The sequence below is a fragment of the Oncorhynchus mykiss genome, chromosome 11 (assembly GCF_013265735.2).
Source record: "Oncorhynchus mykiss isolate Arlee chromosome 11, USDA_OmykA_1.1, whole genome shotgun sequence".
In the NCBI taxonomy this organism is placed as follows: Eukaryota; Metazoa; Chordata; class Actinopteri; order Salmoniformes; family Salmonidae; genus Oncorhynchus; species Oncorhynchus mykiss.
The window spans coordinates 65,939,893-65,964,772 of record NC_048575.1 but is presented as its reverse complement, the minus strand read 5'-3'; the positions used below and the strand labels follow the sequence as shown (position 1 = coordinate 65,964,772).

The 24,880-nt window shown below is 43.1% G+C and overlaps 1 protein-coding gene across 1 annotated transcript in view; it reads left to right on the top strand.

The window, feature by feature from the left end:
• The window catches only part of LOC110536248 (hexokinase-2), a 103,750-nt gene extending 79,083 nt beyond the window's left edge, over positions 1 to 24,667 (top strand). The window contains exons 10-19 of the mRNA XM_021621928.2: positions 11,077 to 11,381; positions 12,191 to 12,339; positions 13,180 to 13,299; positions 19,008 to 19,103; positions 19,336 to 19,435; positions 19,579 to 19,762; positions 20,191 to 20,346; positions 20,515 to 20,751; positions 24,061 to 24,220; positions 24,548 to 24,667. Of these exons, the coding sequence (XP_021477603.2) occupies positions 11,077 to 11,381; positions 12,191 to 12,339; positions 13,180 to 13,299; positions 19,008 to 19,103; positions 19,336 to 19,435; positions 19,579 to 19,762; positions 20,191 to 20,346; positions 20,515 to 20,751; positions 24,061 to 24,205 (1,492 nt within the window). The 3' untranslated portion in view covers positions 24,206 to 24,220; positions 24,548 to 24,667. The remainder of the gene's footprint in view (positions 1 to 11,076; positions 11,382 to 12,190; positions 12,340 to 13,179; positions 13,300 to 19,007; positions 19,104 to 19,335; positions 19,436 to 19,578; positions 19,763 to 20,190; positions 20,347 to 20,514; positions 20,752 to 24,060; positions 24,221 to 24,547) is intronic.
• Positions 24,668 to 24,880: the final 213 nt, after the last annotated feature.

Sequence of the window (24,880 nt, the reverse complement as noted above, 5' to 3'; positions counted from 1 at the left end):
GTCCACTTAGGAAGCAACACTGATTGACAATACATTTCACATGCTGTTGTGCAAATGGAATAGACAACAGGTGGAAATTATAGGCAATTAGCAAGACACCCCCAATAAAGGAGTGGTTCTGCAGGTGGTGACCACAGACCACTTCTCAGTTCCTATGCTTCCTGGCTGATGTTTTGGTCACTTTTGAATGGTGGAGGTGCTTTCACTCTAGTAGTAGCAGGAGACGGAGTCTACATCCCACACAAGTGGCTCAGGTAGTGCAGCTCATCCAGGATGGCACATCAATGCGAGCTGTGGCAAGACGGTTTGCTGTGTCTGTCAGCGTAGTGTCCAGAGCATGGAGGCACTACCAGGAGACAGGCCAGTACATCAGGAGACGTGGAGGAGGCCGTAGGAGGGCAACAACCCAGCAGCAGGACCGCTACCTCCGCCTTTGTGCAAGGAGGAGCAGGAGGATCACTGCCAGAGCCCTGCAAAATGACCTCCAGCAGGCCACAAATGTGCATGTGTCTGCTCAAACGGTCAGAAACAGACTCCATGGGGGTGGTATGAGGGCCCGACGTCCACAGGTGGGGGTTGTGCTTACAGCCCAACACAGTGCAGGACGTTTGGCATTTGCCAGAGAACACCAAGATTGGCAAATTCGCCACTGGCGCCCTGTGCTCTTCACAGATGAAAGCAGCTTCACACTGAGTACATGTGACAGACGTGACAGAGTCTGGAGACGCCATGGAGAACGTTCTGCTGCCTGCAACACCCTCCAGCATGACCGGTTTGGCAGTGGGTCAGTCATGGTGTGGGGTGGCATTTCTTTAGGGGGCCACACAGCCATCCATGTGCTCGCCAGAGGTAGCCTGACTGCCATTAGGTACCGAGATGTGAGATCCTCAGACCCCTTGTGAGACCATATGCTGGTGCGGTTGGCCCTGGGTTCCTCCTAATGCAAGACAATGCTAGACCTCATGTGGCTAGAGTCTTGCAGTTCCTGCAAGAGGAAGGCATTGATGCTATGGACTGGCCCGCCCGTTCCCCAGACCTGAATCCAATTGAGCACATCTGGGACATCATGTCTCGCTCCATCCACCACAGACTGTCCAGGAGTTGGCTGATGCTTTAGTCCAGGTCTGGGATGAGATCCCTCAGGAGACCATCCGCCACCTCACCAGGAGCATGCCCAGGCATTGTAGGGAGGTCATACAGGCACGTGGAGGCCACACACACTACTGAGCCTCATTTTGACTTGTTTTAAGGACATTACATCAAAGTTGGATCAGCCTGTAGTGTGGTTTTCCACTTTAATTATGAGTGTCACTCCAAATCTAGACCTCCATGGGTTGATAAGTTTAATTTCCATTGATCATTTTTGTGTGATTTTGTTGTCAGCACATTCAACTATGTAAAGAAAAAAGTATTTAATAAGAATATTTCATTCATTCAGATCTAGGATGTGTTATTTTAGTGTTCCCTTTATTTTTTTGAGCAGTGTATATACATACATACACATATCTATATATATATACACACACATACACATACACATACGTACACATATACATTCACACCCATACACACACACATATCCTACATACCTACACGTACTCACAAATAATTATTTTTTTACATTTTTTTAAACATATATAAAACTTGCAGCAGCACTATCAAGGTTCTTATTAGCTATTTCTAGCCTTCGCTGAGACGACGAGCCAATAATTAGTTTTTAGATTTTACAGCACCTTACACAACATGTATCTGCACATTTCCCTAGTCACCCCGTTCACTCTGTCCAGTTTGAAATATAGTTGAATAGTGGAGACCAGAGTCTATCAAACTTGGGCTGTCTTTTATGGAGGTCATTAGTGAGCTTTTCAAGAGGGAGAAAGTCAACAATCTGGTCAATCCACTTTTTAAATGTAGGAGGGGTATTAGAGGCCCACAATAGAAGAATACATTTCTTAGCAAAATATGTAATAGTCATGAGCAAATTTTCTCTGTCAGGATCAAGAACAAAGTCCTGCTGGGCATTAAGAAGATAGATACTCGGGGTCATATCAAACTGTACCTCTAGTATTTTCTGTGCAGCAGAATGTATAGATTGTCAGAATCTGGCAATCTCTCTACAGCTCCAAAATACATGCATATAGGTTCCACTTTCAGAGGTACATCTTTTACAGTTAGGAGACATATCTGTTTTCATTCTATGGAGTCTCAAAGGAGTGTAATACAATTTGTACAAAAATGTGTAATTGGATTCTTTCATTTTTACATTAGTAGAGGTGCAGTATACCCTGTTGTAAACCTCCGCCCATAACTCATCACTGATAGTCAGACCAAGGTCCTTTTCCCAAATGATTTTCAACAGAGTAAAGGAGGAGCCTCCTTTCTCAGAAAGGAGTCTATAGATGTAAGATATTTTGCCTTTAATGGATTGTGTTGTGACAAGAAGGGTTTCAACTTCATTCAACTGAGTTCTAAACCTCTTCTTGGAGGTAAATGAGGAAATTACATGTCTAATTTGAAGATATATATATATATATATAAAAAAAGGGATCTTGGCACATTGAATTCACTGCAGAGCTCTTGAAAGGATTTCAGTGTAGTGGTTTTCTGATGAAATACTCTGATTCCTAGAGTATGCCAAAGACTAAAGTTGGCATCCCTCAGGGCTTTTGGCAAGTCTGGGTTGCCTACTATAGGCGAGTGAGAACATATTTGGGAGGAAATGCCCAGGTATTTCTTACAGTCCCTCCACACTAGTAGGGTGCTGTAAATCACAAAGGTTTTGGCTATATTGCCCACTTCACTAAAGTTATTAATGAATATAATTGAGTTTAAGGGCAATGAACCACAGGATTGGGCTTCTATCTGAATCCACGTTGACTCTTGTCTGTTTGTGATCCATGTTAGCATGTTACGGATTTGGGCAGACCAGTAGTACAATTGAAGTGAGGGAAGGGCAAGACCACCCTTAGATTCAGGTTTCGATAGAGTGGAAAACTTGATCCTAGGTTTTTTATTGCCCCATATAAATTTGGTGATGCTTTGGTTAGTTGTTTTGAAAAAGGAAACTGGGAGATAGCATGGGAGCATCTGAAATAAGTAGTTCAGTCTAGGGAGGACGTTCATACGGATGACATTAATTCTTCCTACTAAGCAAATTGGGAGGGAGATCCAGGTTTGGAGATCGTTCTTGATTCGATCCAGGAGTGGAAGATCATTTTCCTTGAGAAGGCTATTCAGATCTGACGTTATGAAGATCCCGAGGTATTGAAACTCTGTGTTTTCCATTGGAAAGGACATAGTGTCTTCATAGAGCTGTTGAGTGTAATATTGAGAGGGCAGACAGTGGATTTAACCTGAAAACTTGCCATACTGAGCAATTGTGTCTTAAATGAGTTTGAAGCCTGAAATGTGGCAAAAGGTCGCAAAGTTCAAGGGGGCCGAATACTTTCGCAAGGCACTGTAGTTGATCAATAATATCAAAAAGACTGCGAATGTTATCAGAAGAGTATCTGTCTCTAATAAATCCAGTTTGGTCCGCTTTTATTATTTTGGGAAGAAGAGTGTTTAGTCTTTTGGCGAGCAATTTGGTAATTATTTTATAGTCGAAATCCAACAAGCTTATGGGCCGGAAGGACGAGCAGGATAGGGGGTCCTTGTCCTTTTTGAGCAACACTTGTAATGCGAGTTGTGTGCATTGAGTCTGGGAGAACTCCGTTTTTGCAAAAATCCTCCAGCATTGGCATGAAGATAGGGCTGAGCTGGGGCCAAAAAGCTTTGTAGAACTCTCTGGGGAATCCATCTGGGCCTGGGGACTTATTAGGTGGCATGGAGGTAATTGCCTCCAGGATCTCCTCAGGAGTGAAGGGGGAGTTGAGATCTTCTTGGTCGGTCTCTGATAGTTTAGCTAGCGAGATTCCCTCTAGGAAAGAGTGGAGTTCTGCCTCCGTGTGTTTTCGCTCAGAGATACAGTATATAGTTTGCAGTAAAAATCATGAAAAGTTATATTGATATTTTTTGGGTCATATGTGACCTCGTCCTCTGCTGTTCAGATAGCCATGATTGTACGCTCTGACTGCTCCTTTTTTAATTGGTAAGTAAGCAATCTACTTGGCCTATTGCTATACTCATGGTATTTCTGTTTTGTAAAGAAAACCTTTTTTTTTTATCTCCCGAGTGTAGTCCCAATTTAGTTTGGCTTTGGCTGCTTTAAGGTGACTCCAGGAGGTGCTGTCTGGGGATTGTTTATGTATTTTTTCACAGCATTCCAGCTCCCTCTCAAGATCTAGCCTGTGTGCTTCCATTGCTTTTTTCTTAGAGGAAGCATATGTAATTAGATGACCTCTTAGTGTGGCTTTAGCAGCGTCCCACATTGTGGCTGGAGAAACAGGAGAATCTTTGTTGTCTTGTGTGTAGTTGTCTATCCATGTAGTTACCAATGTATGGAACGCTTTGTTTGATAGCATGGAGGTGTTGAATTTCCAGCTCTTTGACCTCAGGATGTTTTTGCAGAGGTCAAAGCGGAGGTGGACAAAGGCGTGATCTGAAAGTGCTATGGGTCCGATTGTACATGTGGCTGAATTTATGAAACTCTTTGGGATAAAAATGTAATCTATACGGGAGTAGGTGTTATGGACATTAGAGTAGTATGTATAGTCCATAGATGAGCTATTATTCTCTCTCCAGATATCTATCAGTCCCATCTCTTTAGTAAGAGAGTTCAAAATCTTTGCAGATCTAGGATTTGTGGTGGGGACTTGAGATGATTTGTCTAGGGTTGGGTTAAGGGTACAATTAAAATCTCCACGCCAAAGGAAACACAATGCTCATTGAACAGGGTTATCATTTTTGACATGAAAGCAGGAGTATCTGTGTTAGGGGCATATATGTTTAAGATAGTAATTGGTTGACCATATAGTGACCCAGTTATCAAAATAAATCTCCCCTACGGATCAGATATGTTTTTGTCAATTATGAATGGAACATTTTTATGGATAAGTATGGCTGTGCCTCTACTGTTTGATTTGAAAGATGAGAAATACACCTGTCCCACCCAAGCTCTGCGGAGTTTGGCATGTTCAGCATCACAGAGGTGTGTCTCTTGTAATAGCGCGATGTCTGCTTTTCCTTTTTTAGAGCACATAGTATCTTTTTCCGTTTTATCGCATGCCCTAGACCATGGCAGTTCCATGTCAATAGATTTAAGGTACTAGTCATCGTCATCGAACAGTAATCGAACTTTAGTGCAAGTCATCGCTGGGTAAAAGTGGATAGTAGTTACAGCTGCGTTCACATAAAAGGAAAATAAATGGTGTACATAAAATAACACTCTGAACACCCCAGCCGAGTTCCCAAACAACTCGACACATCCCGTTGGATCTATTACCCCCCCGCTCAGTCTCAATTCTGTGTTCCGAAAAAAACAAAAAACGGGAAAAGTTAGCAACACACAACGTCTCCCCCTCCCCACCAAAGAAATGCCTCATCCTCTCCGCCCCGCATTGAGTAAATGACAACGTCTCCCCCTCCCCGCCAAAGAAATGCCTCATCCTCTCCGCCCCGCATTGAGTAAAGGACAACGTCTCCCCCTCCCCACCAAAGAAATGCCTCATCCTCTCCGCCCCGCATTGAGTAAATGACAACGTCTCCCCCTCCCCACCAAAGAAATGCCTCATCCTCTCCGCCCGCATTGAGTAAAGGACAACGTCTCCCCCTCCCCACCAAAGAAATGCCTCATCCTCTCCGCCCCGCATTGAGTAAAGGACAACGTCTCCCCCTCCCCACCAAAGAAATGCCTCATCCTCTCCGCCCCGCATTGAGTAAAGGACAACGTCTCCCACTCCCCACCAAAGAAATGCCTCATCCTCTCCGCCCCGCATTGAGTAAAGGACAACGTCTCCCCCTCCCCACCAAAGAAATGCCTCATCCTCTCCGCCCCGCATTGAGTAAATGACAACGTCTCCCCCTCCCCACCAAAGAAATGCCTCATCCTCTCCACCCTGCATTGAGTAAATGACAACGTCTCCCACTCCCCACCAAAGAAATGCCTCATCCTCTCCGCCCCGCATTGAGTAAAGGACAACGTAGCCCCCGTCCAGACCACACTAAAAGAGGGAGAAAATAAAATCAATAGCCCAGCCTACATATACCTTCCCCAGGGGACATAGGGAACCACAGTAATAATATCAACAAAAAGATGGAAATAAAAGTAGGCTGAAACATTAGTAGGCCTAGGTTAGGCTATAGAGCCTACCTCTCTCAGCTAAAGGAAAATAAATATAGATTAGACGGCTATAATGACATTTAGCGGGGCGGGTGGGTCTTTGGATATCGGCTATATGTTGTCTTACCTCCTTTAGTGATAGCATTAATCGCATTTAGTCATTGGTCCGTTTCTCATTGACCAGGATTGTCTTTCAAAAAAACGTTTTGCCTCTTCGGGAGTTTTGAAGTGTCGCAAGGCTCCTTGGTGAAGAATCCTGAGCTCGTTTGGGTATTTGAATCCCCTGAAGATGCCTCGGTCAATTGAGTATTTCTTCACTTCGTCAAACTCTCGGCGTATTCCAGCTGACAGGTCCTGGTGTAAAGTGAGCTTGGCGTTTCCCACTGCGATGGTGTTGTTTTTCGCCACCTGTAGGACTCGTTCCTTGTCGGTGAATCTCAGGAAACATATGGTGATTGGGCGCGGTGGTTGTCTGGCTGCTGGTGGGGGCCTCAGTGCTCGGTGAGCTCTCTCTCTCGTTCTATGGGCCTGTGGGTGGACAGGTGGAGCCACCCGGGAAGTTTGTCTTGCAGGTAGCGGATCAGTGGCATGTTTCCCTCTTCTTTTTCACCCAGATTTAATAGAACACAATTATTCCTTCGCCCCCTGTTTTCCAGGTCCTCTGTTTTCTCTTCCAGATGCTCTATTTTATTTTTAGCATATGCTATTGTTTCCATGGCATCTGTCAATAAGTTTTCCATGGATAGGATTCGCCCCTCTGCCTCGTCCAGGGGCTTCGCGTCCAGGCGCTTCGCGTTTATCTTGTTGTTGATGTCAGGCAAAGCGTTTTCCAGGATTGTCACCTTGCCCCCTATCGCACTGAGCTGAGAATTAATGGAATCTAATTTAGTGTTTAGTTCTGTACGTTGGGATCTCAACTCAGAAAGGATGTCTTCGACAGATTGCGAGGTTGGCATTCGTTGGGCCTCGGGGGGGGGAACGGGTCCTCTTGCTCTTGGCTAATGGCGCTAGCTTTTTCTGAAGCTAGCTTCTTCTTGGAGGCCTTTTTCCGTCGCTAATGCTCGAGTCCGGGTAAAAATGTCACCTGTAGTGTCGCCTTTTGTAGCCGCCATGACTTTTCTTACTAAAGCTAAATGAGTTTGAACTTGGAGTGGAGGTAAGATTAGGAATTGGAAACTACTTGTGTGGAGCTCTTAGTTCATGCGGCCATCTCTTCAAGGGTCACGATCCCCCGTGAGGTGTTTTTTTAACTGCTTTTTTAAAAATAAAACAAATCTGATTTTACCTGCTAGCTTGAGTTACCTGAGGTGAAAGGAGGAAAGTTCCATGTAGTCATGGCTCTATATAATACTGTGTGTTTCCTAGCCTCCTTTCTGGACTTGGGAACTGTGAAAAGACCCCTGGTGGCATGTTTTGTGGGGTATGCATGGGTGTCTGAGCTGTGTGTTAGCTGTTTGAACAGTGCTTTCAACATGTCAATCTCTCCTCTACTTTGAGCCAGGAGAGATTGACATGCATGTTCTTGATATAAGCCCTATGTTTACATTTAAGGGCCGGTCGTGCTGCTCTGTTCTGGGCCAACTGTAATTTGCCTATGTGGTCATGACTCAAAAAATGAAATGCTATTGCAGATTGTCAAGTTTTATGAATAAATTCCAACTCAACTTGATACTCAAACAATCTACACCTCCCTGAGTTTCACAGCACTCAGAGCATGAGTCATATAAGGTTCTGTTTGGAATTTTTTACCCTATATATATTAAAGACGAGTGAGGAAGTAGACTTCCACTCTGATTCCAAAGAGGCAAGACTCGAATGCACTTCACCTCCAGTCGTTTCAGGACATTAAAAATGAAATGCTATGGACATTGTCGAGTTCCATTTGAATGAATTCCAACTCAACTTGACAACAATCTACACCTCCCGAGTTTCAATCTACACCTCCCTGAGAGCATGACTACTCAGAGCAATTCTCCTAGAATAGACTTAACTAAATTACACAGTGGATGAGGGAAATTACAATGGAGTTGACCCTTACATCTCAAGTGCCAGTTAAAATTACAAGACCAAGTAGGAAATGGCTTATACATACAGTACCAGTTAAGTTTGGACACACCTACTCATTCAAGGGTTTTTCTTTATTTTACTATTTTCTACATTGTAGAATAATAGTGAAGACATCAAAACAATGAAATAACACATGGAATCATGTAGTAACCAAAACAATGTTAAACAAATCACAATATATTTTAGATGTGTCACGACTTCCGCCGAAGTTGGTCCCTCTTCTTGTTCGGGCGGCGGGTGGCGTCACTGGCCTTCTAGCCATCGCCGATCCACTTTTCATTTTCCATTTGTTTTGTCTTTGTTTTACACACCTGGTTTCAATTCCCCAATTACATGTTCATTATTTAACCCTCTGTTTTCCCCACGTTTTTTGTGCGTGAATACTTTATTGTAAGTTCGGTCCGATGATTGTGAGCCTGGTATTACTTCATGTATTTGGAAATTGAGTAAAGTAAAGTTCCTTGTGTTACTCATCTCTGCTGTCCTGCACCAGCTACACCCAGATCCTTACAAGATGTTAGATTCACCTGGAATGCTTTTCCAACAGTCTTGAAGGAGTTCCCACATATGCTGCGCACTTGTTGGCTGCTTTTCCTTCAGTTTACGGTCCAACTCATCCCAAATCATCTCAATTGGGTTCAGGTTGGCTGATCTGATGCAGCCCTCCATCACTCCTTCTTGGTCAAATAGCCTTTACACAGCCTGGAGCAGTGTTGGGTCATTGTCCTGTGGAAAAACAAATGATCCTGTCACTAAGCGCAAACCAGATGGGATGGCATATCGCTGCAGAATTCTGTGGTAGCCATGCTGGTTAAATGTGCCTTGAATTCTAAATAAATCACTGACAGTGTCACTAGCAAAGAACCCCCACACCATCACACCTCCTCCTCCATGCTTCATGGTGGGAACCACACATGCGGCGATCAACGTTCACCTACTCTGTGTCTCACAAACACAGGGCGGTTGGAACCCAAATTCTAAAATTTGGACTTGTCAGACCAAAAGACAGATTTCCACTGGTCTAATGTCGATTGCTCATCTTGGCCCAAGCAAGTCTCTTCTTATTATTGGTGTCCTTTAGTAGTGGTTTCTTTGCAGCAATTTTGAGCTGATTCACACAGTCTACTCTGAACAATTTGTTTGTTTTATCCATTTTAGAATAAGGCTGTAATGTAACAAAATGTGGAAAAAGTCAAGGGGTCTGAATACTTTCCGAAGGCACTGTATATACAGTACCAGTCAAAAGTTTGGACACACCTACTCATTCAAGGGTTTTTCTTTATTTTTACTATTTTCTACAATGTGTAATAACAGTGAGGACATAAACTATGAAATAACACATATGGAATCATGTAGTAACCAAAACATTGTTCAACAATATATATTTGAGATTCTTCAAAGTAGCCACCCTTTGCCTTGATGACAGCTTTGCACACTCTTGGCATTCTCTCAACCAGCTTCATGAGGTAGTCAGTCACCTGGAATGCGTTTCAATTAATATATACACTGCTCAAAAAAATAAAGGGAACACTAAAATAACACATCCTAGATCTGAATTAATGAAATATTCTTATTAAATACTTTTTTCTTTACATAGTTGAATGTGCTGACAACAAAATCACGCAAAAATTATCAATGGAAATCAAATGTATCAACCCATGGAGGTCTGGATTTGGAGTCACACTCAAAATTAAAGTGGAAAACCACACTACAGGCTGATCCAACTTTGATGTAATGTCCTTAAAACAAGTCAAAATGAGGCTCAGTAGTGTGTGTGGCCTCCACGTGCCTGTATGACCTCCCTACAATGCCTGGGCATGCTCCTGATGAGTTGGTGGATGGTCTCCTGAGGGATCTCCTCCCAGACCTGGACTAAAGCATCTGAAAACTCCTTGACTGTCTGTGGTGCAACGTGGTGTTGGTGGATGGAGCGAGACATGATGTCCCAGATGTGCTCAATTGGATTCAGGTCTGGAGAACGGGCGGGCCAGTCCATAGCATCAAGCTAAAGGTGGCTTCTTCCACCGGTCTGTTACGTGAACTCTGAAGCATTTATTTGGTCTGCAATTTCTGAGGCTGGTAACTCTAATGAACTTATCCTCTGCAGCGTAGGTAACTCTGGGTCTTCCTTTCCTGTGGCTGTCCTCATGAGAGCCAGTTTCATCATAGTGCTTGATGGTTTTTGCTACTGCACTTGAAAACTTTCAAAGTTCTTGAAATGTTCCGTATTGACTGACCTTCCTTTCTTAAAGTAATGATGGACTGTCGTTTCTCTTTGCTTATTTGAGCTGTTCTTGCCATAATATGGACTTGGTCTTTTGCCAAATTAGGCTATCTTCTGTATACCACCCTTACCTTGTCACAATCCAACTGATTGCCTCAAACGCATTAAGAAGGGAAGAAATTCCACAAATTCACTTTTAACAAGGCATATGTTACTTGAAATGCATTGCAGGTGACTACCTCATGAAGCTGGTTGAGAGAATGCCAAGAGTGTGCAAGGCTGTCAAGGCAAAGGGTGGCTACTTTCAATTTGTTTAACACTTTTTTGGTTACTACATGATTCCATATGAATTCTTCACTATTATTCTACAATGTAGAAAATAGTAAAAATAAAGAAAAACCCTTGAATGAGTAGGTGTCCAAACTTTTGACTGGTACTGTAGATGTATTCACTAGTAACTGAAACATGATCAAATATATTTAATTTACAAACAGTTTACTAATAGCTAATGAGCCTTTTAATAATGTTTAATAAGCTTAAAATAAAGTTGTACCTCCTCTCCCAGGTTTGCGCGGCGGCTCCACAAGATGGTGCGGCGGCTGGTGCCGGATTGCGATGTACGTTTCCTGCGCTCGGAGGACGGAAGTGGGAAGGGAGCGGCCATGGTGACAGCAGTGGCGTTTCGGCTGGCTATCCAGCATGCCGAGCGGCAGCGTATCCTGGACGCTCTGCGTCTGAACCAGGAGCAGCTGCTGGACGTGAAAAGGCGGATGGGAGAGGAGATGAACAGAGGCTTGGCCAAGGAGAGTCATGACCAGGCCACCGTCAAGATGCTGCCCACCTTTGTTCGCTCCATGCCCGACGGCACAGGTACAGGGTCAAGAGAAGAGAAGATGGAGAGAGGTGTTATCTGTGGGAGAATCTCAATGGCATTTTCTTGATTCCTCATGTAGTCTCTCCTCGCCCGCTTTTCAAAACCAATTGGATTAGAAAGTCAGAGGGGAGGGACCTCTGACCTCATCCAATGGGTTTTTAGAAGGTGAGGACAGGGGACGCGAAGAATCGGGTTAGGAATCAGGATTCTCCATGTGTGTATGGTAGGAGAGGGAGCCATAAGCTACTGATGGGCCTTGAAAATCCTTGAAAATAGATGGATGTCCTTGGCAGGGCTATAGCAGGAAACTGAGAAGAAAGCCTTAAGCTGTTACAAATAAAAACACAAACTCAAAATACTTTCAAATTATTAAAACCAATTATAATGGACTTATAATACAGTTTCTTGATTGTGTCTAGCTCGCTAATAGTCACCTAAATGACAGCTAGACAGTCATAGAAGCATAGAAAATTCCAAAAACAATGGATAGAGGACGACTTTTATACAATTATTGACAGCGAGGAAATGTAATACATTTTCAGTACGGCCCTCCGGACCTTGTTTAAGACCCAATGCGGCTCCTGGGGTAAATTAGTTAGACACCCCTGGGTTAGAGAGATGGGCCAGCAATCAAAAGCTCAGCGGTTGGAAATCCATGGCTGACAAAATGTACATTAGGATGTGAACACCTATTGGTGTTGTGGTCCTTAACAAGGCACATAACCCCCAAACTGCTAAATATAATTTTGGAGTGTTATCTTACTTGCTTAACTTCTCTCCCCATTGTGCTCATTGAACTCATCAGAGAGCGGTGAATTCTTGGCCCTGGACCTGGGAGGGACCAACTTCCGGGTTCTGCTGGTGCGTGTGCGGCGCGGGAAGAGACGCAGTGTGGAGATGCACAACAAGATCTACTCCATTCCCCAGGAGGCCATGCAGGGCACTGGAGAGGAGGTAAACCAGGTTTTCACTGACAGCCGTTCTGAACTTGAGCACCTCGTGCAATGAAGTTTCCCCCAATCCATCCTGCTAATTTGGGAACTTTAGGTTGTCTGTGTGTGAGAAATGCTGTAAATTAAGAGGACTCTATGTATTTTGAAAGATGAGACTTGAGGATTATATTCTTGTTCTCTTTGAAAGTGACAACTGTAGGACAACAGTACCTTCTTAGGCTATTGCCCAAAGGTCATATTCATATTGAATGGAGAGAAGGGAATATAGCCTATGTTTTTTTAACAGCTAGACAATATAGTTAAGGAGTGTCAGTTACAAAACATGTACATGTTTAGGTTATAAGGCCCATGCATCCGACAGAGAGAGAGAAAGAGAAACAATATTTTCTGAATGGACATTTTGTGCTGCTTTGGTGGAATTCTCTGATGTCTAGCCTACATTCCTCTCTTGTGTTATGTAGGCCTGTACAACATAGGCTATTTATTGAAATAAGCTAAAGCAAACAGGAATGGGAAGATTACTCTGAATGTCACTCGTGTGCTGCCCTACTCCATTCGTTACTGTGCTGCGCCAGTCAAGTTCAAATAGGCTAAACCACCGTCTGTCAATTCACTATGTCGTCACCATCGACAATGGCTTTCAATTATCATCCATATATATAAAATATTGGCCAACCCTAATAGCTAGAGCTCATTCCCAGCTAGAGCTCATTCCCAGTCCACTGCATTGGTAATTTGACCTATCTTTTCTCTCTTTCTCACTCACTCTTTTCTATTTCTCTTTCTCTCTGTCATCTCTCTCATTCTCTTCTTCTCTTTCTGTTCTCTCTCTCCCTGTCAGCTGTTTGACCACATAGTGCACTGCATCGCTGACTTCCTGGAGTACATGGGTATGAAAGGAGCGTCCTTGCCCCTCGGCTTCACCTTCTCCTTCCCCTGCCATCAGAGCAAACTGGACCAGGTAACAAAGCACACACACACACACACACAGACACCACATATACACACACACACACACAGACACCACATATACACACCACACATACACAAAAAGCAATGCATTTCAATCGTTTTTTTATCGATTGACCCACTACTGCTGAAACTGTCACAGACAAAACGTTGAGAAGACTAGAGAACACTCATCGTGCTCTATCTGCACCTCATCATTCCCAGGGCAACGCTTGGAAGGACAAGTGTTGACAGGAGTGGTCGGAGTGCAACACATGGTCTATTCACCCATGCTCTAGGTGCCTGTAGCCTGTGATCTTGACATAGCATAGACCTTTTTTGTGTGGGGTGCCAATTTACAATTTGCCCTACCATTTCTAACGATCTGCATGCCAGTTAGGATTTTCATATGTGCATTACAACTAATTGTGTCTATTGAATATCTAATTGCCCACAAATGGAATAATTCCATAGCTCACTAAAGAGAGGTGCTGTCCATCAGCACCACAGGCTTGATCTTGGAACACAGTTTCTCTTGGTGAATGATAGATTTTTTTTACACCCCTTTTTCTCCCCAATTTCGATCTTGTCTCATCACTACAACTCCCTTACATGCTTGGGAGAGGCGAAACATGACCCGCCTAACCATGCTCCTTAACACCCGCCAGCTTAACACGGAAGCCAGCCACACCAATGTGTCGGAGGAAACACAGTTCAACTGGCGACCTGGGTCAGCCTGCATAGCGAGATGCGAGCGAGATGTTTTTAATATCGACACCTCTTTCCTCAAAATGATCTGTGAATGCTTTTTGCTACATCTTCCCCTTTAGTAGTACCATGCATGGGTTATAGACCAAGCAGCTCCTCACATACCTGCTCTGGGTCACAGTATCTTGCAACAACCGTCAGACGTGGAATATCATTCACATCCACTCTCTCATCAAGAGCCACACTAAACATAGGTGCATCTTTTAACGCTACAGTTTGCTGTTCCTTTACGTTTTCAACCATCTCCGTAACGCACCCTTCAACAGTTCTGGAGACAGGCATGTCTTTGAGATGATTTTGTCTTTGTTAGGCAATCCATCAAATTAAGCCTGGGAACTACTAAGTAAAGCCTCCTTGATATATTCTCCATTAGTAAATGGTTTTCCATGTTTAGCAAAGCACTGCTCAACTTTGTAGCTCTCCTCTGTAGCTTGATTTTTGACTGCATGTAGATTTGTAAACACACTGCTTTGCTTTTCATACCTGGACACTGCCCTTTTGATTCCTTCAGCCTTGTCCGCCTCATCAATGAAGTTTTTTCCCATGTCTCGTTTCAAAATGACGCCATACACTTAATGTCCAACAAACAACAGTTTTACAACAGAGAGCGTAAACAGAACGGTCCTTCAGTAAAACAAATGTATATTCCTTTGTCCAGTGTCTGTGTTCTTTTTCCCATCTTAATCTTTTCTGGTGGGGTAAGTGTGTGTGTCAGAGCTGTGTGTAAGTTGACTATGCAAACTATTTGGGATTTTCAACACATGAATGTTTCTTATAATTTGAAGAAGTGATGCAGTCAGTCTCTCCTCAACTCTTAGGTCAAGAAACAAAGAAAAAGCCATATCTCAGACTGGCCAATAAAAATAAAATATTAAGATGGGGAAAAAGAACACAGACACTGAACAGAGGAACTCTGCCTAGAAGGCCAGCATCCCGGAGTCGCCTCTTCTACTGTTGACTTTGAGACTGGTGTTTTGCGGGTACTATTTAATGAAGCTGCCAGTTGAGGACTTGTGAGGCATATGTTTCTCAAATTAGACACTCTAATGTACTTGTCCTCTTGCTCAGTTGTGCACCGCGCCTCCCACTCCTCTTTCTATTCGGGCTAGAGCCAGTTTGCGCTGTTCTGTGAAGTGAGTAGGACACAGCGTTGTATGAGATCTTCAGTTTTTGGGCAATTTCTCGCATGGAATAGCCTTAATTTCTCAGAACAAGAATAGACTGACGAGTTTCAGAAGAAAGTTCTTTGTTTCTGGCCATTTTGAGCCTGTAATCAAACTAAAAAATGCTGATGCTCCAGATACTCAACTAGTCTAAAGAAGACCAGTTTAAATGCTTATTTAATCAGCACAACAGTTTACAGCTGTGCTAACATAATTGCAAAAGGGTTTTCTAATGATCAATTTGCCTTTTAAAATTATAAACTTCGATTAGCTAACACGATGTGCCATTGGAACATAGGAGTGATGGTTGCTGATAATGAGCCTCTACTCCTATGTAGATATTCCATTCAAAATTGAGATATTCCATTCAAAACCGTTTCCAGCTACAATAGTAATTTACAACATTAACAATTTATACCTTGTATTTTTATAAATTTGATGTAATTTTAATTGACAAAAAATTTGCTTTTCTTTCAAAAACAAGGACATTTCTATGTGACCCCAAACCTTTGAACGGAAGTATGTGTATACAGTATATATATAATAGCAGGCTCAAGGGTGTGGGGTTTCCACATCACCAGTTCAATAACCAAACACGCACAAGGAGCACAACTAGAATGCAAATGGGGAATTTATTAGGGATATTTGCACACAGTGGGAAAGGGGGGAATCCAGCAACCAGTTCACAACGGGTAATCGTAGAGTTAATTAAGTAGTCACCTGGAATGCGTTTCAATTAACCGGTGTGCCTTGTTAAATGTTCATTTGTGGAATTTCTTTCCTTTATGTCCTTTGGTCTGGTGAGTCCAAATTTTAGATTTTTGCTTCCAACCGTGGTGTCTTTGTGAGACGCAGAGAAGGTGAACGGATGATCTCCGCATGTGTGGTTCCCACCGTGAAGCATGGAAGAGTAGGTGTGATGGTGCGGGGGTGCTTTGCTGGTGACACTGTCAGTGATTTATTTAGAATTCAAGGCACTCTTAACCAGCGTGGCTACCACAGCATTCTGCAGCGATACGCCATCCCATCCCGTTTGTTTTTTAACAGGACAATGATCCAACACACCTCTAGGCTGTGTAAGGTCTATTTGACCAGTAAGGAGAATGTTGGAGTGCTTCATCAGATGACCTGGCCTCCATAATCACCCGACCTCAACCAAATTTAGATGGTTTGGGATGAGTTAGACTGCAAACTGAAGGAAAAGCAGCCAACAAGCGCTCAGCATATGTGGGAACTCCTTCAAGACGGTTGGAAAAGCATTCCAGGTAAACCTGGTTGAGAGAATGCCAAGAGTGTACAAAGCTGTCATCAAGGCAAAGGGTGGTTACTTTGAAGAATCTCAAATATAAAATATATTTTGATTTGTTTAACTTTTTTTTGGTTACTACATGAAAATAGTTCAAAATAGTTCAAATAAAGAAAAACCCTGGAATGAGTAGGTGTGTCCAAACTTTTGACTGGTACTGTATATACAGTGCCTTCGGAAAGTATTCAGACCCCTTGACTTTTTCCACATTTTGTTACGTTACAGCCTTATTCTAAAATTGATTTTTTTGTAAAATCCTCAGTAATCTACAGACAATACCCCATGATGACAAAGCATTTTTCAAATGTATTAACAATAAGAAACAGAAATACCAAGTATTCAGACCCTTTGCTATGAGACTTGAAATGAGCTCAGGTGCATTCTGTATCCATTGATCATCCTTGATGTTTCTACAACTTTATTGGAGTCCACCTGTGGTAAATTCAATAGATTGGACATGACTTGGGGCTCCCGAGTGGCGCAGAGGTCTAAGGCACTGCATCTCAGTGCTACAAACCCTGGTTCGATTCCAGGCTATATCACAACCGGCTATGATTGGGAGTCCCGTAGGGCGGTGCACAATTGGCCCCATGTCGTCCGGGTTAGGGTTTGGCCGGGGTAGGGTGTCATTGTCGCTCTTGCTGCTGGGGATTCTCTGATCCACCTCTAAGCAGACGACACCATTCTGTAAACCTCTGCCCCTTCTTTGGACACTGTGTTAACTAACCTCCAGACGAGCTTCAATGCCATACAACTCTCCTTCCGTGGCCTCCAACTGCTCTTAAATGCATGCTCTTCAACCGATCAGTGCCCACACCTGCCCGCCCGTCCAGCATCACTACTCTGGACGGTTCTGACTTAGAATATGTGGACAACTATAAATACCTAGGTGTCTGGTTAGACTGTAAACTCTCCTTCCAGACTCACATTAAGCATCTCCAATCCAAAATAAAATCTTTAATCGGCTTCCTATTTTGAAACAAGCATCCATCACTCATGCTGCCAAACATACCCTCGTAAAACTGACCATCCTACCGATCCTTGACTTCGGCGATGTCATTTACAAAATAGCCTCCAACACTCTATTCAGCAAACTGGATGCAGTGCCATCCGTTTTGTCACCAAAGCCCCATATAGTACCCACCACTGCGACCTGTACGCTCTCGTTGGCTGACCCTCGCCTCATACTCATTGCCAAACCTACTAGCTCCAGGTCATCTACAAGTCTCTGCTAGGTAAAGCCCCGCCTTATCTCAGCTCACTGGTCACCATAGCAGCACCACCCGTAGCACGTGCTCCAGCAGGTATATCTCACTGGTCACCCCCAAAGCCAATTCTTCCTTTGGCCGCCTTTCCTTCCATTTCTCTGCTGCCAATGACTGGAACAAACTGCAAAAATCACTGAAGCTGGAGACTCATATCTCTCTCACTAACTTCAAGCACCAGCTGTCAGAGTAGCTCACAGATCACCGCACCTGTACATAGCCCATCTGTAAATAGCCCATCCAACTACCCCATCCGCATACTGTATTTATTTATTTATCTTGCTCCTTGGCACCCTAGTATCTCTGCTTGCACATTAATATATATATATATATATATGTATATGTAGTTTGCCAAAAGGCACCTAAATACTCTCGGACCATGAGAAACAAGAATCTCTGGTCTTATGAAATAAAGATTGAACTCTTTGGAATGCCAAGCATCACGTCTTTAGGAAACCTGACACCATCCCTACGGTGAAGCATGGTGGTGGCAGCATCATGCTGTGGGGTTTTTCAGCAACAGGGACTGGGAGACTAGTCATTATCGAGGCAAATATGAACGGAGGAAAGTACAGAGATCCTTGTTGAAAACCTGCTCAAGAGCGCTCAGGACATCAGACTGGGGTGAAGGTTAATCTGCCAACAGGACAACGACCCTAAGCACACAGCCAAGACAACACAGGAGTGGCTTCGGGACAAGTCTCAAGGTCCTTGAGTGGCCCAGCCAGAGCCTGGACTTGAATCTAATTGAACATCTCTGGAGAGACCTGAAAATAGAAGAATTGTAGAAATTCCCCAAATACAGGTGTGCCAAGCTTGTAATGTCATACTCAAGAAGACTCAATGGTGTAATTGCTGCTAAAGGTGCTTCAACAAAGTACTGAGTAAAGGGTCTGAATACATGTAAATGTGATATTTCCGTTTTTTATATTTAATAAATTAGGAAAAATGTATAACCTGTTTTTGCTTTGTCATGGTATATTGTGTGTAGATTAAGGGGTGGGAAACAATTTAATAAATTTTAGAATAAGTCTGGAACATAACAAATACATTTTTGGGGGGGTGGCTTGCCAAACCTTGGCGTTCCAAAACAAATACCCTCACGTGCCAAGGCTGGCCTTCTTGTCTTAGGTTTCCGACTAATCAACACTCTGCTAAGGGCCAGATAAAGGTGCCTGTCCTAATGTGATGTCCGTTCCTTTTCCTTCTCCTCCTCCAGGGCATCCTGTTAAAGTGGACCAAGGGTTTCAAAGCTACTGGTTGCGAGGGGGAGGATGTTGTCACTCTACTGAAGGATGCTATCTACCGCAGAGAGGTCAGAGGTCATACCTATTGACTGGGCTTTCTCAAAATCCTACACTGCCCAGAAACAAAACAGTAGGATCTCAAATCCTTTCAAAATGTAATATGATACCATGAAAGTACACCGTCCGTAACCATTTTTGGAATTTGATGTTAGTATACCAGTCTGAAATCTGAAATTCTCTGATTATAGCACACTGTTCCATGTTAGTGAACTGAACTTCTTCGTGTTGATGTTTTTGTAGGAGTTTGACCTGGACGTGGTTGCCGTGGTGAATGATACGGTGGGCACCATGATGACATGTGGCTACGAGGACCCACTGTGTGAGGTGGGCCTCATCGTAGGTGAGTCTCAGAGCCTACTGGATGTGCCTTCTGGGCCACAAGCACAGGCTGTAACAGATCAACAACGGTCTCCCATTTATTTCAATGAGTTTCCTCTCACTTACTTACCCACTCACTCACTCACTCACTTCCCCTCTTTCCAGGTACTGGCACCAACGTGTGCTACATGGAGGAGATGCAGAACATGGAGCTGTTGGATGGGAGCGAAGGGAAGATGTGTGTTAACATGGAGTGGGGGGCGTTCGGGGACCATGGAGAGCTGGACGACTTCAGTACAGACTTCGACAAAGCTGTGGATGAGCACTCCGCCAACCCTGGAAAACAGACGTAGACTATTACTGTTTGTTTGCAGTTGTGTTATAATAAAGCAATAAGGCCAGAGGGGGTATGGTATATGGCCAATATACCATGGCTAAGGCTTTCAGCCAATCAGCATTCAGGGCTTTATCCACCCAGTTTATAATAACGAAAGAACACCTTTAGTTGAGGTGTTGACTTACAAAGGATGAACTGAACAAAGAAAAAGTTACAAACTCATATCTCCTTGTGAGTGTATTGGATTTATTATTTACTGTTTGTTCAAGTTGATTGATGTATCTTTGGAGGCTGGGGACTACTAGACACACACCAGGGCAATAACACTTTAATCCATAAAGCCTGATAGCTGGTTTTCCAGGAGTAAGCCACAGGAATCAAGTGTCTTTGTCTTTGTCTCGCTCTCTCTCTCTTGTTCTCTCTCGCTCTCTCTCTGTCAGGTATGAGAAGATGATCAGTGGGATGTACCTTGGGGAGATAGTGAGGAACGTACTGCTGGAGTTCACTACTAAGGGACTGCTGTTCCGTGGCAAACTCTCTGAGAGGCTCAAGACCAGAGGCATCTTTGAAACCAAGTTCCTCTCCCAGATCGAGAGGTGAGTCAGTGTCTAGTGTCTGGTCATGTTTGTGGTAACCACACCTTTAATCAATATCTAGTGTTGATGCATTACGAGCAAGAAGAAGATTGTAAAAGCATAAAAAGTGTTGATTTGATATAGATCTCGTTGATATTTACTTGACTGTTGTCTGTGCCCCCCTGTTAGTGACCGTCTGGCCCTGAGGCAGGTGCGCTCCATCCTGCAGCACCTGGGTCTGACCAGCTCTACGTGTGACGACAGCATCCTGGTGAAGGAGGTGTGTAGCGTGGTGGCTTGCCGCGCTGCCCAGCTCTGTGGTGCCGGCCTGGCCGCCGTGGTCGATAAGATCCGGCAGAACCGCAACCTCCCTGAGCTCAAAATCACAGTGGGTGTCGACGGAACACTCTACAAACTACACCCACAGTGAGTGTTTTTTTTTTTTTTTTGATAATACTGTCAGGTTAAAGCTCAAAACACCACAAAGCTCATTCAACCACGGAGACCATGGAGGTTTTCCAATGTCTCGCAAAGAAGGGCACCTATTGGTAGGGGGGGGGGGGGGGGGGGGGGGGGGGGGGGGGGGGGATTGAATATCCCAAAAAACTATAAAAATCCTTTTGAGCAATGTTAAGTTATTAATTACACCTAGTCCACCTAGTCCTTCCTAACAAAGTTGCCGAAGAGGTAGGAAACCGCTCAGGGATTTCACAATGAGGCCAATGGTGAATTTAAAACAGTTACAGAGTTTAATGGCTGTGATAGGAGAAAACAAAGGATTTACTCCACAATACTAACCTAAATCCTGTACAGAATATAAATATTCCATAACATGCATCCTGTTTGTAATAAGGCACTCAAGTAAAACTGCAAAATGTGGCAAAGAAATACATTTTATGTCCTGAATACGAAGCATTATGTTTGGGGCAAATCCAACACAACACATCACTGAGTACCACTCTTCATATTTTCAAGCATGGTGGTGGCTGCATCATATTATTGGTATGCTTGTCATCGGCAAGGATTAGGGTTTTTTTTAGGTTGGGAAAAAAAACGGAATAGAGCTAAGCACTGGCAAAATCCTAGAGAAAAACCTGGTTCAGTCCGCTTTCCAACAGACACTGGGAGTCAAATTCAGCTTTGAGCAGACAATTACCTAAAACACAATGCCAAATAGGTTATACAAGGGAGTTGCTTACCAATACGGCATTGAATGTTCCTTAAATCAGCTTGAAAATCTATGGCAAAACTTGAAAATGGCTGTCTAGTAATGATCAACAAACATCTTGACAGAGATGTTTTAAAAATATTGTCCAAATATTGAACAATCCAGGTGTGCAAAGCTCTTAGATTTACCCAGAAAGACTCAAAGCTGTAATTGCTGCCAAAGGTTTTAACCTACATTTAGTCAGGGGTGTGAATACATGTAAATGAGATATTTCATTTACAATAAATTAGCAAAAATGTCTAAAAACATGTTTTTGCTTTGTCATTATGGGGTATTGTATGTAGATGCAGTGCCTTGCAAAAGTATTCGGCCCCCTTGAACTTTGCGACCTTTTGCCACATTTCAGGCTTCAAACATAAAGATATAAAACTGTATTTTTTTGTGAAGAATCAACAACAAGTGGGACACAATCATGACGTGGAATGACATTTATTGGATATTTCAAACTTTTTTAACAAATCAAAAACTGAAAAATTGGGCGTGCAAAATTATTCAGCCCCTTTACTTTCAGTGCAGCAAACTCTCTCCAGAAGTTCAGTGAGGATCTCTGAATGATCCAATGTTGACCTAAATGACTAATGATGATAAATACAATCCACCTGTGTGTAATCAAGTCTCCGTACAAATGCACCTGCACTGTGATAGTCTCAGAGGTCCGTTAAAAGCGCAGAGAGCATCATGAAGAACAAGGAACACACCAGGCAGGTCCGAGATACTGTTGTGAAGAAGTTTAAAGCCGGATTTGGATACAAAAAGATTTCCCAAGCTTTAAACATCCCAAGGAGCACTGTGCAAGCGATAATGTTGAAATGGAAGGAGTATCAGACCACTGAAAATCTACCAAGACCTGGCCGTCCCTCTAAACTTTCAGCTCATACAAGGAGAAGACTGATCAGAGATGCAGCCAAGAGGCCCATGATCACTCTGGATGAACTGCAGAGATCTACAGCTGAGGTGGGAGACTCTGTCCATAGGACAACAATCAGTTGTATATTGCACAAATCTGGCCTTTATGGAAGAGTGGCAAGAAGAAAGCCATTTCTTAAAGATATCCATGAAAAGTGTTGTTTAAAGTTTGCCACAAGCCACCTGGGAGACACACCAAACATGTGGAAGAAGGTGCTCTGGTCAGATGAAACCAAAATTGAACTTTTTGGCAACAATGCAAAACGTTATGTTTGGCGTAAAAGCAACACAGCTCATCACCCTGAACACACCATACCCACTGTCAAACATGGTGGTGGCAGCATCATGGTTTGGGCCTGCTTTTCTTCAGCAGGGACAGGGAAGATGGTTAAAATTGATGGGAAGATGGATGGAGCCAAATACAGGACCATTCTGGAAGAAAACCTGATGTAGTCTGCAAAAGACCTGAGACTGGGACGGAGATTTGTCTTCCAACAAGACAATGATCCAAAACATAAAGCAAAATCTACAATGGAATGGTTCAAAAATAAACATATCCAGGTGTTAGAATGGCCAAGTTAAAGTCCAGACCTGAATCCAATCGAGAATCTGTGGAAAGAACTGAAAACTGCTGTTCACAAATGCTCTCCATCCAACCTCACTGAGCTCGAGCTGTTTTGCAAGGAGGAATGGGAAAAAATGGAGAAAAAAAAGTATCTCGATGTGCAAAACTGATAGAGACATACCCCAAGCGACTTACAGCTGTAATCACAGCAAAAGGTGGCGCTACAAAGTATTAACTTAAGGGGGCTGAAATATTTTGCACGCCCAATTTTTCAGTTTTTGATTTGTTAAAAAAGTTTGAAATATCCAATAAATGTCGTTCCACTTCATGATTGTGTCCCACTTGTTGTTGATTCTTCACAAAAAAATACAGTTTTATATCTTTATGTTTGAAGCCTGAAATGTGGCAAAAGGTCGCAAAGTTCAAGGGGGCCGAATACTTTCGCAAGGCACTGTAGGTGAGGGGGAAAAAACGATTGAAACCATTTTGAATTCAGGCTGTTACATAACAAAATGTAGAAAAGGTCAAGTGGTATGAATACTTTCTGAAGGCACTATAACTAGAAATCTTGAAATGTTTTACCTTATAGTCTTTAGTTTCTCCTTCTAAATCTGTCTGAATCTATGAATAAAATTAGTGGGCGACAAAAGATAAACATTGAGATCTTCTAACCTAACTTTTTATGCAAAGCCGTCTGTTTCCAAGGTTTTGATAACATTCTCAAATGTATTTTTTTTATGTAGCCTACAAAATATAGTTATTTGGTTTCTTTATGCATTTTTTTACCAAATATATTTAATTTGAGTGATATAGTGTTGAAATCAGCAGTAAGCATCTAGGAATCCTAAAGTCTACCCTCAAATGCCTTTTCACCGCATCTTTTTACAGTAGCTGTGAGTACATGTGCGTCTGCCTATGCGCATCTACCTCATTCTCTTGCTTCTGGCCATGTGAGCTCACTCCCCTTCATTCCCTGCAGCTTCTGGTCTATTGTCAAACTGCCTCTCATCTCTCTTCTTACCTCTCGTCTTCACAGCTTCTCCAACTTCATGCATGAGACTGTCAGTGACCTGGCGCCGCAGTGCAAGGTCACTTTCATCCAATCAGAGGATGGCAGTGGGAAGGGGGCGGCTCTCATAACGGCGGTGGCTTGTCGCATCCGAGACGCCGGGCAACGCTGAGCGGGGGAGTTCTGGGTACGCTGAGGACAAGGGCTGTCTCCCACAATGGCACCCTATTTCCTATGTAGTGCACTACATTTGACCAGAGACTTTTGTCAAAAGAAGTGTACTATATAGGGAATAGGGGGCCATTTGGGACTCATGAAAGACTGGATCACAACAGGACCAGCACAGGATGACAAAGGGATACTGGAAAAGGAGCGCAACTGACTTTTTACTGACAGATTTGCTGGGCCACATCACATTTGTTAAGCAAATGATGTCATGTTCACAAACCTGCATCACCAGTTTTTTTTTACTATTTTATTTGATTATTGTTGTATGTGTCTGTCTATTTTTCAGAGAGCTTGTGTGGGTGTGGATGGCGGCAAATTAAACAAAGAGATCTTCTGTTGGATCTGACAATTCATCTTGATAGTTGTACAGTTGTCTTAAATAAAACTATGAAGGACCTTGGCATTACTCTGGACCCTGATCTCTCTTTTCACGAACATATCAAGACTGTTTCAAGTACAGCTTTTTTCCATCTATGTAACATTGCAAAAATCTGAAACTTTCTGTCCAAAAATTATGCTTTTGTCACTTCTAGATTAGACTACTGCAATGCTCTACTTTCTGGCTACCCAGATAAAGTACTAAATAAACTTCAGTTAGTGCTAAACATGGCTGCTAGAA